At 36.1% G+C, this 17,918-nt stretch overlaps 1 protein-coding gene across 1 annotated transcript; it reads right to left on the bottom strand.

Annotated features, from left to right (window-relative positions):
* Nucleotides 1-575: 575 nt before the first annotated feature.
* Nucleotides 576-16,576, bottom strand: ehd3 (EH-domain containing 3). The gene is made up of 8 exons (XM_020940789.2): nucleotides 15,747-16,576; nucleotides 11,888-12,064; nucleotides 9,826-9,923; nucleotides 5,787-5,928; nucleotides 5,611-5,710; nucleotides 5,044-5,214; nucleotides 3,196-3,360; nucleotides 576-2,382 (listed from the first exon to the last, which is right to left on the bottom strand). Exons 1-8 carry the CDS (start codon nucleotides 15,971-15,973, stop codon nucleotides 1,855-1,857), a joined length of 1,608 nt encoding a protein of 535 aa, XP_020796448.1. The 5' UTR covers nucleotides 15,974-16,576; the 3' UTR covers nucleotides 576-1,854.
* Nucleotides 16,577-17,918: the final 1,342 nt, after the last annotated feature.

The raw sequence follows: 17,918 nt of genomic DNA, 5'->3' as shown, positions 1-17,918 counted from the left end.
ACCTATCTTCATGACAACAAGCAGGAGGTGATGCTATATGGCCATGTTACAGGTCAGATCTGTGGAGAGGTGAGCACACTGACAGTAAGACCTTTTTCAAAGTAAAAACACATGTGATTGATAAAATGTAAGATAGATAAGTCTAATTTTGTACTGTGGAAATATCCAGGCAAAACAATAAGGAGACTAGCAGGCGATGAATTCAGTCAGAAAAGTTACAGACTGCACCTTTAAAGGGCCCATATTACACTATTTTCTGATCTGTATTTTAATATTATTTCCTCACCACAAACATACCTGGAGTTGTGTGTTGTTTCATTCACACAAGTTTTATTTAACACCCAAACCCTGCATAGGCTACCACTTAAATATGCTACCTGACATTAGATGTAAGTAAGAGCATTTTGAGCTAATAAGCAGACTAATAACATGTGTGAATGAAACAACTCCAGGTAAGTTTTTGAGAATGTAAAAGCTCAAGTCAATTTTGTGTAATATAAGACCTTTAATGTACTATGTGGATATCCAGTTAAGCTGAGACCTTAATGTGAAATACATACAGACATATACTGGCTTATGGATACAACATTTATTACATGTTTACATATTTATACATTTAACTCAAGGCAAGAGACATCATGTAGTGTGACCCAATCAAACACATTAACTTTTGTAACATAAATACCATACATATGATGGAATAGTGATTCTCAAAGGATCAGTTAGTTAAAGTGTGCCAGAAACATAAGGTTATTTTAACATACTTTCTTTGTTTTACATTAAGTCAAATGTTGTAAACGTTATATAGAAATAAGGCATAGTAAATAAGTAACATATTGAAAATCCCTCAGACCAGTTGAGAACCACAGAGTACAATATGACATGACAACATCCAAACTTTTAAATGTGCAATACAAACACTGCTCATTAAAATGTTATCACAATTAAGACAATAATCACAGTCATTCTTAAAGCATATTAATGAGATGTTTTATTTCTTGCACTGGCTACAGAAACAGTCTTTCTCATACATTGATTCACAAGGCCATATCTTTGAAAATGTTGTCAGTAAAGTTACATTAATACATACATTATTGTACACAGTTTTTTATGAGTTGATAATTTTACAGATGTTTGAATCATAATGCTGTAGTTATTGTTCACATTGTCCTTTCAGTAGTTAAATTCAGTCCAATTTTTATTTACTTGTAAGTATCTCCTAATAAAATCTATTATGCCTTTAACTCTATTTCTTTAAGTTCAACATGAGGTGAAATAGTAAAATAAACTAGATTTAAAAGGCACCCTGTGAGGTTGTTATCACGGCTACACTACTGTTTACATTATTTAACAGTAATTACAGGCTTCTTCGTAATAAGAGTGTCTCACAGGGTAAATCTGGAAAAAAGAAGATGGAATGCAATTTTCATCTACAAGAATGATACATTTTCAAAGTAAAATTTGTTAATAATTGTTGAGGATTTAAACTATTATGCTACATATATTTATATAATTCTAATGGTATTGATCTAGCCTGACAAGTTATCTGAAAGTTTTATTTTTTTAACAAATAAATCTTAATATATCAGAAATTTTTTTTTTTTTTTGAAAATTAAAGGTATTTCTGCTGTTGGAAACATGTGGTCTACCTTAAGTAGATTTTAACTGAATAGTGTTTTAATACAGAATGAATGCTAAACAGAAAATTTCCATGTCAAGTCATCTTACAGTTTCACCATTTCTTGTGCTTAGCCCAACACGATTACGTCTGAAACTGTTGTGAGTAGAGTTTGGTTAACCAGGCTAGTCACTGACAGTCCTATGAAGCTAATACTCTATAATGTAGTGTAGAATCTATTCTTGGATTTTCCTTTTGGATGGGGGGACCAAATGCGCAGGCAGGTCCGGGGGCAGTTCATGTCCCTCTAATTTTACTTTAATGAGATGATTAGCCAGAGCAAACTCCTCGTCATCCAACATCCCGTCTTTATCAATATCCGCAAGCTTCCAGATTTTTCCTAGTACTGTATTAGGCAGTTTGGACTTCACCATTTCCTTCTTGGCATTGGCTCCAGTGACCTTCCCGTTCACAGGGGACAGGGTGTAGAAAATCTCATCGTAGGCAGGTTTGTCACGAGCCACTACCCACTCAGCTTCATCGATGCCTTCACCCGCTCCCTCTCCGTACCCATGACCAAACGGACCATCCAAAGTCCCATCGAAAGCCCCGCCCTTGACCACTGGGTTGGGTTTCTGCGTCTCCTCTTGGCGGACCAGAACCATGAGGCTGGCGATGTCATTGGCCAGCATGTCGTCCACTGCCTCCAAGAGTTTAGGCTTCAACGGCTGGAACTTGGTCAGGTCCTGAGCTTGAAGTTGGTCCTGAACAAGAAAAATGTCAAATTATTACTTGAAAAAACGATCATGAGCATCCATATATGTTTTTGTAGTAGCACCTCTCCTTAAAAGGGTGGGAGAGAGGGTGTACATGTGACTGTGAGTTGGCTGAAAGGGAGTTGGGTAGTTATGGGTGAGTATGAGGAATGATATTGTCTATGTAAAGCCACAGGTGGATGGGTGTGAAGAAATGAAAAGCACTTTAGAAATACATTTAATTGATTTATATTGAAATACCCAGAAGGGGCATGCTGCAGTCCACACCCTTAAATTTAAAGTATAATTTAACATAGTCTTTACATACTGTGTTCAGGCTACTTTGCTGGATTAGATATTGGTGTCCAAATATTAATTCAGCTGATATCCTGGTTGGACATAAATGGATAAATGGATGTAATAAGACTACAGTATTTACTGGTTGTAATCGTCCCAGAAAGTCTCATAATGTTTGAAATTTTATTTATACAAAGCTGTTTTAATTCAGTTTAGTATTTAGTTGAGAGCTAAATAACCGCTGACAACAAATTTGGATCAGTTTTGTTCTCATTGTGTTTTTGTTTTAAGAAAATAAATGCTGTTTTCAGCCTCTGCACTCATTATTGCTTGATTTCGTGGATAATCAGATACTTAAAGTATTGGAATTGGTATTGGAACTGAAAAAGCTTGGTCTTAATTTTTCATTATTCATATCTGAGTAGCAGTACTTTAATACCACTCTGCCCATGTTTTGTTGATCTAATATGAATAGTTTTGTTGCAGTTGAAACGTGAACTGCCATTATCACACAAGTAAATATACCTGCATCTTCTTGAGATTGGGGAAGTCTCCAGGTGAGATCTGGTGCTCCCTCTCGATGCGTTTGTAGATGTCTCCCAGGCTTGCGATCAGCTCTTTCTTTTTGTTTTCCTTTCCAAATACAGAAGGCATCTCTTTCTTCAAGGAGCTGATGATGTAGGCATGGACCTGCAGTTAATAAAATAATTTATTCATTCACAGAAATTTTGCAGTCCAGCTGTAACCAATATAAGATGCATTACTTTAGATAATTTGTGTGCCTTTAACTAAAATAAATAATAAAAGTAGTTGTGAAAAAAGTAAGTATCTAATTTATAACGGATTAGGTCAGACTCTTGTCTCATCTGCTCCTAATCCTGAGTTGTGTCTTAGGGGATTTGTGTTCTGTTCCACCCAAAACATCAATGGTTAGAGGATTATGCAATGTACATATTATATAAATATATATGAAATCTAACGGTAATTTTATAATTATTTATTGAATAATTATTTGTTTTTGATATATTGGTCACATGTACTAAAGGGCCCATATTACGTTCTTTTCTGATCTATATTATAATGTTGTTTACTCCTCACAAACATACCTGGAGTTGTGTTTTGTTTCATTCACACATGTTTAAACACACAAACCCTGCAGCTAGAATGAGTTCTTCTCTCAAATTAAAAGCACTCAACCTTGTTCCACCTTGTGAGCACAAAGCATTTTGAGCTTTGGATATAAAGATAGAGTAATATAAAGGATTACTTCAACGTGTGAATAAAACAAAACAACTCCTAGTGATAATGATATGAACTTCACTAGGAATATTATATTATCATACTAGGAATACTAGGAATATTATATTATCATAGGAATGTTATAAAATAAGCACTTCCACAGTTTGGTCTTATCCCAGGTCTTATCTCAGTTTTGAATCACACACCCCTCAGCTGCCACACAGGAAAATTCTATTCACATCACACTTGTTTGTTAAGTTTATCTTGTGTCCCTCAATTGCTCCTCGTGTCTCCTTGAACCGACAGCCTCCGGGTTGTCACCTGATTTCCTCAACAAATACAAACCAGGAAGTCCTCCATCCAGGAAGAACAAGCACATATGTCAGGATCTATTAGTGATTTGACAGTGGCATGCTTTTTCTGTCAAGGTTAGCAGCTGGACTGGGCGTGGAGGGAATAAGAGATGAGTGGGAATAAATAGGAAATCAACACCTTTGGAGGTCGGAATATTGATAATAATTAAATAACGGCACTTGTGTTTCCAGGGAGGTGAATGCATGAAAAACTGTCAGCCAGATTGTGTCATTGTTACAAATCCACTGGTCAAACATTAACTATGGCTACCAATAATACAGATAAAGTACCTACAGCATATACAAGAGGTAGAGAGCTGGTATTTTATGTTAGGTGCATAGCTTCCTGTTTATAGATGCCATTTTGAGTACTTTTCATCATACAAAATTGCTATGGCAACAGTAGTATTTTTTTTTATCACCTTGAAAGCCATGGATAGGAAAACTTGGTGGATATATATTGTAATTTTGTATCATATTTACAGAATTAAGGTTTAGTCATAGTTCATACTGCTTCTCATTTGAATAAATAATACAAAGCAATTTTACTGCACTGATCTGAAGGACAATGGGGGATGTTAAGTGTAGATTTCTTTTGTAAATTACATCTGAAAATGTAGCTGCCCTAACATTTTAATACTTTTTTTCACTAAATTATAATCTTTTCTTTTTAAGAGGGACTAGGAGGTTCTTTATTAAGTTCCCAAAATTGCTTCATAGTAAATCCTGAAACGTAATCATTTTCGAACTTCACAGAACTGCATTATGATTTAGCACTTGCCTTGGCTAGTCTTGCCCTCTTGATTAGATCATTGAGTTTTCTGAGTGCTGCATTTCTAGGTAAAGACTGAATGTCCTTGAAGAGGTCCTGTTCCTCGGCCTCAAACAGCTTTCTGTTATCAGGTATGAGGAGGGGGTGGGACCAGAAAGAGCCAATGTAGACACGGATCACCTGTCCAACACAAAGCAAAATCAGACCACTATAAAAGTCAATACAAGTCTATGTAGTTACACTGCCTAAACAGAACATCTACACAAACAAAAATGGATTATATTCAGAATATTAATGTCTGAGTGCTTGCTGCCTGCTTGTCTCCATGGAGATGTTATTACTTTGCCTAGATTGTTCCACAGTATAGCATTAAGCAATAACATGTCCATGGAAACAAGCAGGTGGTGCACTCCAACAGCAAAGTTACATAGTGCATCTTTAAGTGAAAAAGTCTCAGTTCATTTACAGATATTTTTTCTGGTATTAATTGGTTAAACAATTATTATAAACCTGTCAAAATACCATTCAATATTTGTTTTTTTTTTAAATTAGAGCCAAGTGAAGTAGTGATCTTACTTCCGGAGTGTTGACGATCTTCCCCAGAGACCACATCAGGGCTCCATACACTCTCATGAGCTGTTGTGTTTCAATCTGGTCAGCCTTGTTCAGCACAACTCTAACAAAACAAAAGCATTAAGTTAAAATTCAGGGATAAATTAAACATAAAATTAAGCTGTTTTGCTATAGGTCACCTTATTTTATCCTCATGGTTCTTCAAGGCCCTTATCACCTCGGAAAACTCATCAGAAATATCCAGCTTGTGAGCGTCAAACAGCAAAATGATCCTGTCCACTCTCTCTGCAAACCACTCCAACACCGCAGCAAAGTCATATCCTGCAAACAACAAGAAAACAAAATATTATAATTCTTAACATGTGAAATATTGCAAGATTTGGGGTTAAGAAAAGCACAAAACTCATAGGTCAGTTGTTTCTTTCGCAAAAAACAAACCAAAGCTTTTTACTTTCTACTCTGTTGCAATTTTCCCAAGAGCAAGGACACCAGGTCACCATGGCGACGCCCATATTACAACATGTTGAGAGAAAAGTATATCTGCTTACACACTGTTAACGCAAAACACTTTATGAAATATTTAGCAAAGAAAAGCACATTAGCAGATTTAGTTGACACCTTTTTGGTTAAGAAAATATTACACAGTGTAGAAATACTTTGGTTTAGCTGATAAAGATGTCCACGTTGAAATGAATAGACCAGATATTAGAACATGGGTTATTGGGTGCATAACAGGATAATGTGGTGATTTGTAATTTGATCTCATTGCACAGACTATCCCTGTAGCTCAAGGACAACGCTTGGTCCAACCTGAAGATTCCAAAAGATATGAGACAGGAACAATGGACAATGGACAAATTAAGACGCAGTGTACAAGCTTATTATAAATTATCTGTGTATTTTAGTTCAATTTTTTCAATACATTACAACAGGGCTGGGCAGTTCATCCAGAAATCTTGTGATTTGGAGACATTTGTTTATTTTTTGTGTTTACATACTTTTAATCAGTGTAATTTTTGTTTTTAAAGACAAAATGAAATTTAATTGAAACTAGAGATCGATGATTCATTTTTTTCCCCCATTTTGCCCTACCCTGACAGAATCATTGTTGGCTTTTGTTAACAGGATTTTTCACAATCCTGAATCAAATTGTAGAGATTGTAGAAAAAAAATATTGATTTTAGTTGATCTGTTTAATTCTGGATAAATGTCAATTAAACTTTTTTTTTTTTTTTACTCACACGTTCTTGATACAAACACTTGAAAGAAGAAAATAATACAAGATGTTTTCAGCTAAATGGTAGAGTATTGATCAGTGCATTAGGCCACAAGAGCAGTTTAATGTTAGTGTTAAGTTAATGTAGTGCAAATGGACTGATTGTACCATTTGGTCATAATACAATTACCACCACAACACTGCTTCACTGCATGGGAGCATTACACGTGTTTAATAATGTACAAAAATACAAGAAGGTTACAAAAAGGGCAAAGCGTACACTGTTACAATTGGGAGATACCTTGACAACATGAATTTAAGTGGATCTTTCTTCACAGAGGCCACTCTTGGTCACATGTCTGGGCAGGGTCACCGCTAAGACGCTAAAGCTAAAACACTATTCCCTCCCAAGAGAATGTGCAAACCAGTCCATCTGTCAGTACTATTTTAATGCAGGAAATAGGACTAAACTATGCAATATTTATGTAAGGAGCGTTGTGTATTCCCAAATCATGTGACATGTGATCTGGTGAAGAAGAAGCCAAGTTTTCCACAAATTCTTCAAGATATCCAAGTTTTTTCGCTATGCGCTTTTGCAGAATCATTGAATACCTCCATATGGACATCTATGCAGATAGCTATAGCATGAAAATTCTTCATCTGAAAATGTGAACACAAATTATATAACAAAATGTCAAATGAAAAAAAATAGACTTGATCATGGGTATGTTAGTTTGTTGTTCAAAAACTGTTAAATAATGACATGAAAATTAACACTTACCAGTATAATTGCCAAAAAGACTAGGGATGTACCGATTCAATAATAGTATCAGATACTGAGGCATGATACTGAGAAATGTTCTGTTGCTTCAGCCGATATCCTGTTTTTGTGTAGTTACTTGTTGTATAACACATTTGGATCAGTTTTGTCTTTTTTATTTTTGTTTAAAGGAAGTAAATGCTGTTTTTAGTCTGGGCATATACTTAAAGGTGCATTATGTAACTCTTTGGTTGGGGGTCTGTCACCTGCTTATTTCTATGTAGACCTCATTACTCTGCTTCAAAATGTTCCACAGTATGGCATTAAACAGCATCTTACATTTATTAAATTACAAGTGGTTTTATAGCACAAAATAACTCGAAACCATTTTGATTGTAAGTGGGGTTGCCTCTCCAAAGATCTGATCTGTAACCTGGTCTGGTTTGGTGTCATGAACAATCCAGACAAAGCAATAACATTTCCAAAAAAAAAAATCCCCCAAAAAACAATGGCAATATTTTGTTTCTACATTAAAACAAAACATGTTTGATTTGACAACATGACTTACAATTATAACAAATAGGGTGAAGACTAGTAGTTGGGTACATGTGAATGAAATATACAGCTATACCAGTGCTTCCCAGATTTCAAGGTCTCCATGAAAATATTATTGCTTTGCCTGGAATGTTCCACTGTATGGCATTAAAGATGTATTTTACACTTATGGACCATACTGTGGTCTACTTTTCTTTCTCATGGTCTACAAGACTATGAATATTTGAATAAGAATTGTTTGCGCCACAGTCTGGGTGGTACTTGGTAGGTGCTCAGTTTGCAAAATCCTTGTATAGTCCCTAAAAAATACGAACCTCAAACCACTGACTGCTTTAACGCTACAAATAAAGTGGTCAATGACTTTTCCAGGCATGAAGTTGCAGACATGAAAACAACCCAATGAAAAATGTTGTGTGAAAAGGGCAGTGGTACAAGGGAAAAACAAAGGAAAGTAAGTAATAGCAGTCATTTAAACATCCCAGCGTCGTGTAGACTGTAAGCAGTTGTTATGGCAATACAAAGATCTCAGTGGGAATGCTGGCTATGAGACAAACCAAAGTAAAGCAAGAAGGACCTTTGCGAACTTTGTACTAGGGTGGAGCGTCTTTAAGAAATAATCCAATTGTGATTGTTCTGGCTATTTGAATTGTGATTAGATTAGCAATTTATCTTTTAGAGAGTTCAAATAACCAGTACACAGTAATATGAACTGCTGAACCACTACAAAAGAATCACATACATTTAGGAACATAGAGGTCTGAACTACAGATTTGCGCGTAGTTTTGTACACAATATTTTTGGTTTATGCAAATTATAGTATGCTACCTAGAGGAGCTGCCCTTTTGTGTAATTGTGCTATCTTTGTAAATGTAAAAACTGAAATTAGATGTACAACAACTCACCCTTATGTAATAGATAAACCTATGTCAATCAATATTTAATTGTTGCACTGTTTCTCCTTACAACTTCTTGTATATAACCGAGAGATATATTTACTATAATTCTATATTTTTCTTTTCTTGTGCATATTCAATATTTACGCCTTATTTAACCCTTGCTATATTCGTTACTTATTTCTATTTATAGTTGTTCCTGTTCTTTGTTATTATTATATTTATTGTGAAGTGTGAGGCACTGTGTCCAAATACGGTAACTGCCCTTGTGGATCAAACTAAATCTAAGTCTAACCTAATTTATGTACATGTTACCTTTAGTTTAGTTCTTACTGCATACAGTCAGTACCTAAATTTTATGGGTTCCCTTGCAAATTTACAAAAGAAAATGCTATAAATAACTATGCTGAATTGTTGAAAACCCCAGACTTTGTCCCAAGTGATCGAACTTTTGAGCAAGTTGATGTTATGGTACTTTATGTGACTGTGTACAAGTCTCTAGATTGCACATTGGCACACTGGTAGAGAAAATGTTGAATCTAAAAAGACTGCATTATTTGTTGACACCATACAGTATCGTGGCCCATGGGGTTGTGGGCCTAGTATCTGTCTCTACTTCCTGCTCTTTGAAATGAATGAAGCATAGTCCGCTTGAAAGTTCCAACCTAAAATAAACACATGAGGGCAAATGCAAAGGAAATGCTGACAGAGTGGTTCAGACTGCAGTGGGACCGTCCCGTGACTGAAAGAGACATAGACAGTGGCTTGTGTGTATTATATGGTGTATGTGTTACCTCGACTGATTCTCTGTTTCTCTCCCGACAGAATTCCTGGAGTGTCAATAACGCTGATGCTTTCCAGAACAGGATTGGGCAGCTGTGCACAAACAAATCTGCATAAAAAGAGAAGAGAGTATCAAAGTATTGATATTGCAAAAGTGACTGAAACAATTATCTATATCGCAATTAAATATGCTGTGCCCTCATTATAAGGTTCTATCTGCATTCTGGGTAGTAGGCTATATGAACCTAATAAAATACCAAACTTCACAAAATCTTGATAATAACACAGAAAATATACATGGACTAGTATATATGAATAGCATAATTTGTACAAAACCATCAGATAGAACATTATATTTCTAAGGAGAGTAAGGACTAAACGAGGAGCAGTTAAAACAGAGCAACCCACTGCTCCAAGTTGTTTAATCCACTTGTAACATGGTCCCACCAACTGAAAATCACTTTTAAATCTAACAACCTTTTCAATCAATCAATAACTTTCTTTATCCCAAAGGGCAATTCAATTTGCAGATATCTGGTCGTCAAAAAAACATGTACATACAACACACACCATACATTCAAACCTCAGTTCATCAAGGGGACCCATTAGCAAATTTATTTTCCATTTAAAGTTTTATGGCAGAAGGAATAAAAGATTTAGCGTAGCAGTTGGTCTTTTGTAGTGGGATGACAGATCACCTCCCACAGGGCATTTTGGCTGTCCATGGATGTTCAAAGCATTTGTTATTTCTGTTTTAGTTGAAGCTAGTCTCTCCTAACAGTAGTTCATTTGTTTACCCGTTGCTGTGCTGTGGCTCACAGTGTAAGGATACAGACCAGTGATTAACTGTTGCCAGAACTACCTGTGTGGTTATACAAAAAAAAAAAAAAGCACAGCAGTTAGCGTTAGAATTTGCACTGACCCTGGAAAAATATTGCAATAATACCATCTGACAGAAAATACATTTTTGTGTGGAATTGTTGATATTGGGCTGTTTAAATGATTTTCCATATTGTGTCAAAAAGTAAATTAAAATGTCCCAATAATATCGATATTGCATTTCTTAACAGCCATACTGCAGTTTTTTACAATATCGTGCAAACTTACTTCAGAGAGACACCCTGCAGAAGTGTAAAATGCTCCAACAACAAGCTTTCTCTTCACTTTCTATCCCTTCTCAGTACTTGCCCCCATGTGCTTTGCCCTTTACAGCTGTCTAAATACTGACAGGTTAGTGGTTGTCCTCACATGTAAAGTCAGCAAACATGACAAGGCTGTAAAAGAAAGAAATACATGTCCCTAAAGGATGACTGTGCATGCACCAAGCAGTAGTTCTCTTTTTTCCTCTATTCTTTCAATACAAATGGGACCATTAAGTTTGACCAGAGCAGGGAGTAGAGGGAAATTCAATCAGACAGGAATGTAGAGTGGTGTTGCCGATTCTAGCTTGAACTCCTCTTAGACGTTTTATCTTTGTGTGCATACTTTGACAAGACAAAAAAAAAAAAAAAAACCCTTATGAAATATGACTTGCTTGGCTGTAATTCTACCATACAAGGTGTCCTCATTCCAATGTTTTTCAACTGATAGGTAGACTGGTGAACTATGAAAATATGTAGAGTTTGACCATATTCTATTCTATTTTTCTCATGGTGAATTAAAAAAAAACAATATAGGTGCAAATGTCGGCTCTTCTATGTTTCTTAAGTAATTCCATTTATTATTCAGTATAACAGCATGAATATATGAGTGTCCAAACCTACTTCTTTATTTACTAAAGACAATGGGTACAGCTAGGCTTACATGCTTAAACTATATAGGGATTCACCTGAATATTTACAGAAAGATTTATGACAATATTGGTGATGTTTAGTCACCAAAAATGCCATTATATTAAACAATTATAATGGTTTAAGTCAATAATAGAGAATGTGGATTAGATACATGATGACACAAACCTTCAATTTCCTCAAAAAGTGAATTTTATTGAATATTAACTAGTTGTAAAATATTTTTGTACACTCTGTTTTTGTAGATTATACTTATGTGTGTACTGTAGTGTACTTTATTCACCTGTTAAGGAATGCATTTCCGAATGCGTTGAGTTTCCTGAAGGGCTTCTTGGGGTCAACCACTAAAGCGTTGCCGGGGATGACGCCCTCTGTGTCGCCGTGCATCACAGCGATAAAAGAGTCTGTGGTGGGTTCAGGGCCGATTCGCATTCCGGGAAAATCTTGCTCCAACAGGTAGCTGTAGGGGTGATAAGGACATGTAGCATTAAGCAAAACATGAGATTTCCCAGCAAAGGACAATAATAATAATATTTAGGTATGCAACTAAATGCTTATGGTTCTGTTGACAAAATGGTCCACCTGCTTGTACTTCCACCTAATGTATATATAAGAAGGTTATTAAACTATTGTAGACATTTCCAATTTTAGTTTTAGCTAGTCTAGATAATTAAGACTATGGGTTGACAAAACATTGCACCACAAATTGTATATTTTGTATTAAAGGTGAACTATGAAATAACCGTTATGGTGGAGGGTTTGCCACATTCTTGTCTCCTTGGAGATGTTATTAAATTTCCTGAAATATTAACTTACCTGTCTCCATGGAGAGAAACTGTTGATGTTACCTGTACCAAGCTACAGGTCAGATCTGTGGAGAGGTGACTCCACTCACAGTATGAATGCAAGTTTTTCGAGGTATTTTTGAGCAACAACGTGCAAGACAGATCAATTAAATGTCATACTGTGAAACATTCCAGGCAAAGCAATAATATCCTATATGAAGATGAGAAAGGAGTGGACATCCCATCAGAAAAGTTATAGTGCACCATAAATTGTAATATTTCAACTGTAGCATATAAGCTAATAAAACAAATTTTGCTTTTCTAAAGATAACCTGAAAATGAAGAATTAAATTGCAGAATATTTTGCCAAAAACCTGCTCGAACAAACCCTTTTCTTATCTCAGCAGCCAGCATATCAGATGGTATGAGTTATCAGTTAATCACAGCATAGGCAAACCATCTGCTGCTTCGGTTTCACAATGATAATATAACATGACATAACTATGACAGGAGACTACTCTAATTATCAGGATTAATTACACAAGTCCAGTAACTTTGGTTAAAACAATAAAAGCTGTGAAGATAAAACTCCTTGTAAAACTTTTGACCCCATTTGTAACTGTGATTGGACGACACTACAGCTGATTCTGACCTCATGTTGGGTGTGAGAGGTTGAACCCACAGCTGTAATTCACGCGCATTTTTACTGTTAGCAAATGAAGATTGGTGTGTTTGTGTGCACTTTCGCCATGCTAACTTTGTGGCACACACCATAAAGAAGGCTTAGGCAGAGACTAAAGGAGCTGTAAATCTTGTTAGCGTTACAGAGGAATGTGTGTATACATTTTAACAGCAAACAGATGTAAGCACGATTCCCTAAAAAGATCTCCTGCCCCAACCCTTGAGCACACACTTTCCTGAGAGAGTGCAGTGCCTGGTAGAGCCATCACTACTTGCATACATACACACATTCTAGAAGGGAGTTGGTCCATTGCCTATATAAGCAATAAATCTTATGTATGTTTTTTATCATAGGCAAAATAGTCCAAGACATGACAGCTCCTATAGGGTAAAGCCATGCATCAAAATCTATACACTTCAAATCCTTATTACATCACAGGGCCCCAGGAACAGCTATAGTTTGTTGTTAGTCTGTTCTAACAAGGACTTTGTATAAAGAATACACAGTTTACAATGTATGGAATGTATGGATTATATGGCGTAAGCAAAGGGAAGTAGTTTTTGGGCCAAAATAAATGTTAAGTTAATAAATAGTTCTCTAGGGAAGCAGCGTAAGTTTTCAAAACCACAGACCACAATAAAGGCAATAGCAATTATGTTGGGAAACACTTAAGGGACTTGTCTACTGTTATGGACTTAAATCATCTGCTACTGTATTTTTGTTCTGTAAAAAGTTAAACAGAATTGATCGTAGTACTTTGTAAACTTAAAGGGCCCATATTAAGCTATTTTCTGATCGATGTTATAATGTTGTTTCTTCATCAAAAACATACCTGGAGTTTGTTTTGTTTCATTCACACACATTTATCACATAAACCCTGCATATTTAGGCTGTGCTCTTCTCTCAGACAGAAAACGCCCTGTTCCACCTTGTGATGTCATACAGGAAATGCTCCACCTGTGTTTTTAAAATCCATACACTACACTAGAATCATTTGGATAATTTCAGCCCTGGCATTGCCCATTTCTACTAAACTGAAGATAAAAGGTAGCTTGTAACTTGTAAACTACTGCTTCATGACATCACATGGTGCAGCAGAACATTTTAAGCTTTGGAGATGTAAACAAACTAATAAACCGGGATTACCCAAGCATATATGAATGAAACAAAACATAATTCCTGTTGTATGTAAAAATGTATTTAACAACATTCTGGGTTAAAGCTCACAAAGGTCAAAGAGTCAATTTTGTGCAATATAGGCCCTTTAAGCCCTGATCACTCTGTCTAGGTTAGAGATTATAAACAATAATATTCATATGCCTTATGTAAATCAGTATTACTCGATAGTTACATTTTTAAATTGTTAAAAATAGCTTGTCATAACATGGTAATGCACGTTGTTTCACTGAAGAGCATTTCACAGGAAGAATCAATACATGGTAAGTGACCCAAAGAAGATATGGTCAATTAGAAATCAATGAGAGATTATCACTTTATCCTTCTCAGCCCTGAACTCATCAGACAGAGCTATTTTCACAGACTAGCCTTTCAATGTTGATTTAGCTCAGATCATAGACCAGGTAGTTAACTTCTGCTAGGCAAGCTTAGCCACTCCTTCCCTCCTCTGACACACAGTTACTCAGCACTTTGTACATTCTGCAGCCTCCTGTTACAATGCAAGCTCAGGCTGCTGACTACAACCAGCCAGACATTCAAAAATAACAACAATTATTATAAGGATTAAAATTTAAACTTAGAAATGGAGAAGATAGCTGGTGTGTGTGCTGTCTGGTATTAGCAGGAAGTCACTCATCCTCTTTAGCTTTTACTGGCCTATCCTTCTAATTTCCAACAGAGATATGGGAGTGGATGGCTGTTAGCAGCTGGCCTACAGTTTCAAAGAGGCTCAGCACCCAGATGCTAATGTGTCTGTCACTGATGAGTTACTGTGAAATAGACGAGAAGATGCTCAAAGGAAGAGTGATATTTGGCAATGACAGGAAAATCTAAGAAATTGCTACTTTTTGTTGTGTTGTGGGTCCAAAGCTCTGAGAACATTTTAGTTGTAAATGAGTACATTGGTTTGTAATGATTAATGAACCATAATAAGTAATCCTGCATGCTCTTGCTATACTCTTAAACCTGTACCAAAGTAGGGCTCGTATTTTAAAACTAAAATATACAAAAACTAGATGCATATATAAAGGTAAGTTATATGTGTTTCCCATGATAATAAAAGAGAATGCTCCTCAGATAGTCAAAATTTTTTCACATCAATCTTATGACTATAATGATTGTTGCTCATTATATTGCTTTAAAAGTGTCTATTAAGATGGGTATTTAAATAGTACATAAATGGGTGTTTACAGTGATGAGATAAAATTATTCATTACAAATATTTACTCATCTATGAGTAAGTGAATCACAGAAGTTCACTGGCTAGTGTGTGATAATAAACTCTCCTTGTGGATTTGATTAAACAGCTGTGGCTTGGGGCGTGTTTATCCATACTGGTTTTATTTGCAGTTTTTTGGCCAATTTTGTATCATGATGAAGTCATCTCTCACACATGCAATTTCAACTTTGAAACAGACTTTGGGTGTGTCTCCTGATCTCTCCTTCTGTCTTCTATCTTTCTGGCATCTCATTTGGGTCTAATGCAAATGTGTGCTCACCGTATGAAGCTGGTTTTGCCTGTAGAGTATTGTCCCACCAGGAGGACCATGGGCTTGTTGTCAAAGTCAGCATCTTCCAGTGCCGGAGAGTGGAATTCGTGAAACTTGTAGCTCTCCTCCAGTGGCAGAAGCTTGGTTTTGTAGAGTTTCTTGAGTCCATCACTGACAGTCTGGAAAACCTCTGGCTCCTTCTTCCTCCTGTCATCTGTGCCAAGCCAGCTGAACATGGCTACAGTTTTCTTAATTCAACTTTCTTCTTAGAAATACTGCTTGCTTTGTGCAGGTGCCGAGTAAGCCAATTTGCACTATAACACAACTATAGGCTAAGGCAACTATTAAACGTGAATGAATAGTATTGTGTAGTATAGTATTTTATATTATGTCAATACTAATAAAACAGGATGTTTGGCTACTTCATTTAAATGCAACACATGCAGTCCATCAGTCCTCCATTGTCCAGGCCACAAAACACAGACTATCATTCAAGGTGTAGCAAAATCTATAAGATCTTAGCAGAAATCACAAAGCAAATGAATAATAATTGTCAAACTGTGCACGCCCAGCATCACGTTACCGACTCAATATCCTCCAAAAAGCGCGCAGGAATCCCAAAAATGATGCACAAGGCTGCTGTCAGTAACAAGGCAGGCTCCGTTATTGTTGAAAAGCTCCTCCAATGAACCAAACCTGCACGCTTCTTCTATAATTATTATAGTATCTTTCCTCTTCTTCTAATATGTTTAAGTCATATATTTGAGCTATTATTCTGTTCTAACCTATGTAGCAGCAGCTGATGCGCACCAGCTCAATTTAAATGCCGACTCGATGGAAACCCGAAACCCGGCGGAAGTGCCCAAAGCCTGGCTGTCCGCCCCACCGTGGTCCCGCCCAGTGATGGGAGCTGAAGCCGAGCAGGAGGCGGCCATGACGGACACAGAGAGGAGAGAAGACCGGCGCCTGGGAGAGCACAGCGCCGCCTGGTGGTTACAAGGGTACAAGGCATCTCCAAAGGTAAACTGGATCACATTGTAGACGGAGGACTAAAATAATTTATCTAAATACGTTCCCGAGGTGATAGAAATGTTCTTTTATTGGTTTATAAAGCTCTTAATGGTCTTAGTCCTATTTATTTATCTGATCTGCTTTTATCATATGAGCCCTCTCGGACTCTCAGGTCCTCAGGTAGTCTCCTTTTAGCTGTCCCAAGAGTTCAAACTAAAACTCACGGTGAGGCATCTTTTAGCTTTTACGGCCCCCGTCTGTGGAACAGTCTGCCTGAGGATCTGAGGTCCGCTGCGAGTGTTCATATTTTTAAAAGTAAACTTAAAAACATATCTTTTTAATTTAGCTTTTAACTGAAACTTTTACCTGTTTTAACTTAAATTATCATTATTATTGTTATTATTATGGTAGTTTTAAATTAAATTATCATTACTATTTTATTTTGTCTCCATCTGGTCTTAGCTATACACTTTTAATTTTTACTATAACTTTTAAGAGCTTTATGTTTATTAGTTTTGTAGTTTTTATGTTTCTGTTTAAATTGTGGTATGGGGGGGGGGGGGGGGGGGGGGGGGGGGTGTTAATTAATGTATTAAAAATTTTTCTGTTGCATGTGAAGCACTTTGTGCTACATTTCAAATGTATGAAAAGTGCTATACAAATAAAGTTTGATTGATTGATTGATTGAGAAATGGGAATCTTGTTATAAAATACACAATTATACGAAATAATAGACTTATTATATGTATGACACAGACTGATTATAAGAAAGCGAATATAAATGTAGACTGATCTCACACCAACAGATGTCGCTATACTCCACACTATTTTCTAAACAGGCTTACTCTTCATTTCATTAATGCTTGTTAGTAGACCTACTAGTATATCTTCTTTTGTGAGTCCTTCAAAATGCCTTTTACTAAAAAAAGAAAAAGACTTAAATGTGAATTCATTGTGTTATGATTACCACTAAAAGCAGCAAACACCCTCAGACTGCATTAAACTATAACATCCTTTTTACTCAATAATTAGGCTTTTATTGTTTATCTTGATTTCTACTTGTATTGAAACCTGGCGCTTTAATGCTATTGTTTCAAAAACATCATGTTAACCTGTCTTTTGCCCCTAATGTGTACATATACATTTATATAGCTAATTTTGCTTTATTTG

The sequence above is a fragment of the Boleophthalmus pectinirostris genome, unplaced genomic scaffold, assembly GCF_026225935.1.
Source record: "Boleophthalmus pectinirostris isolate CB_2022bp ecotype Guang Dong unplaced genomic scaffold, ASM2622593v1 HiC_scaffold_13, whole genome shotgun sequence".
Taxonomy (NCBI): Eukaryota; Metazoa; Chordata; class Actinopteri; order Gobiiformes; family Gobiidae; genus Boleophthalmus; species Boleophthalmus pectinirostris.
Note: the sequence above shows the minus strand (reverse complement) of the source record. Positions and strands in the feature narration are given on the sequence as shown.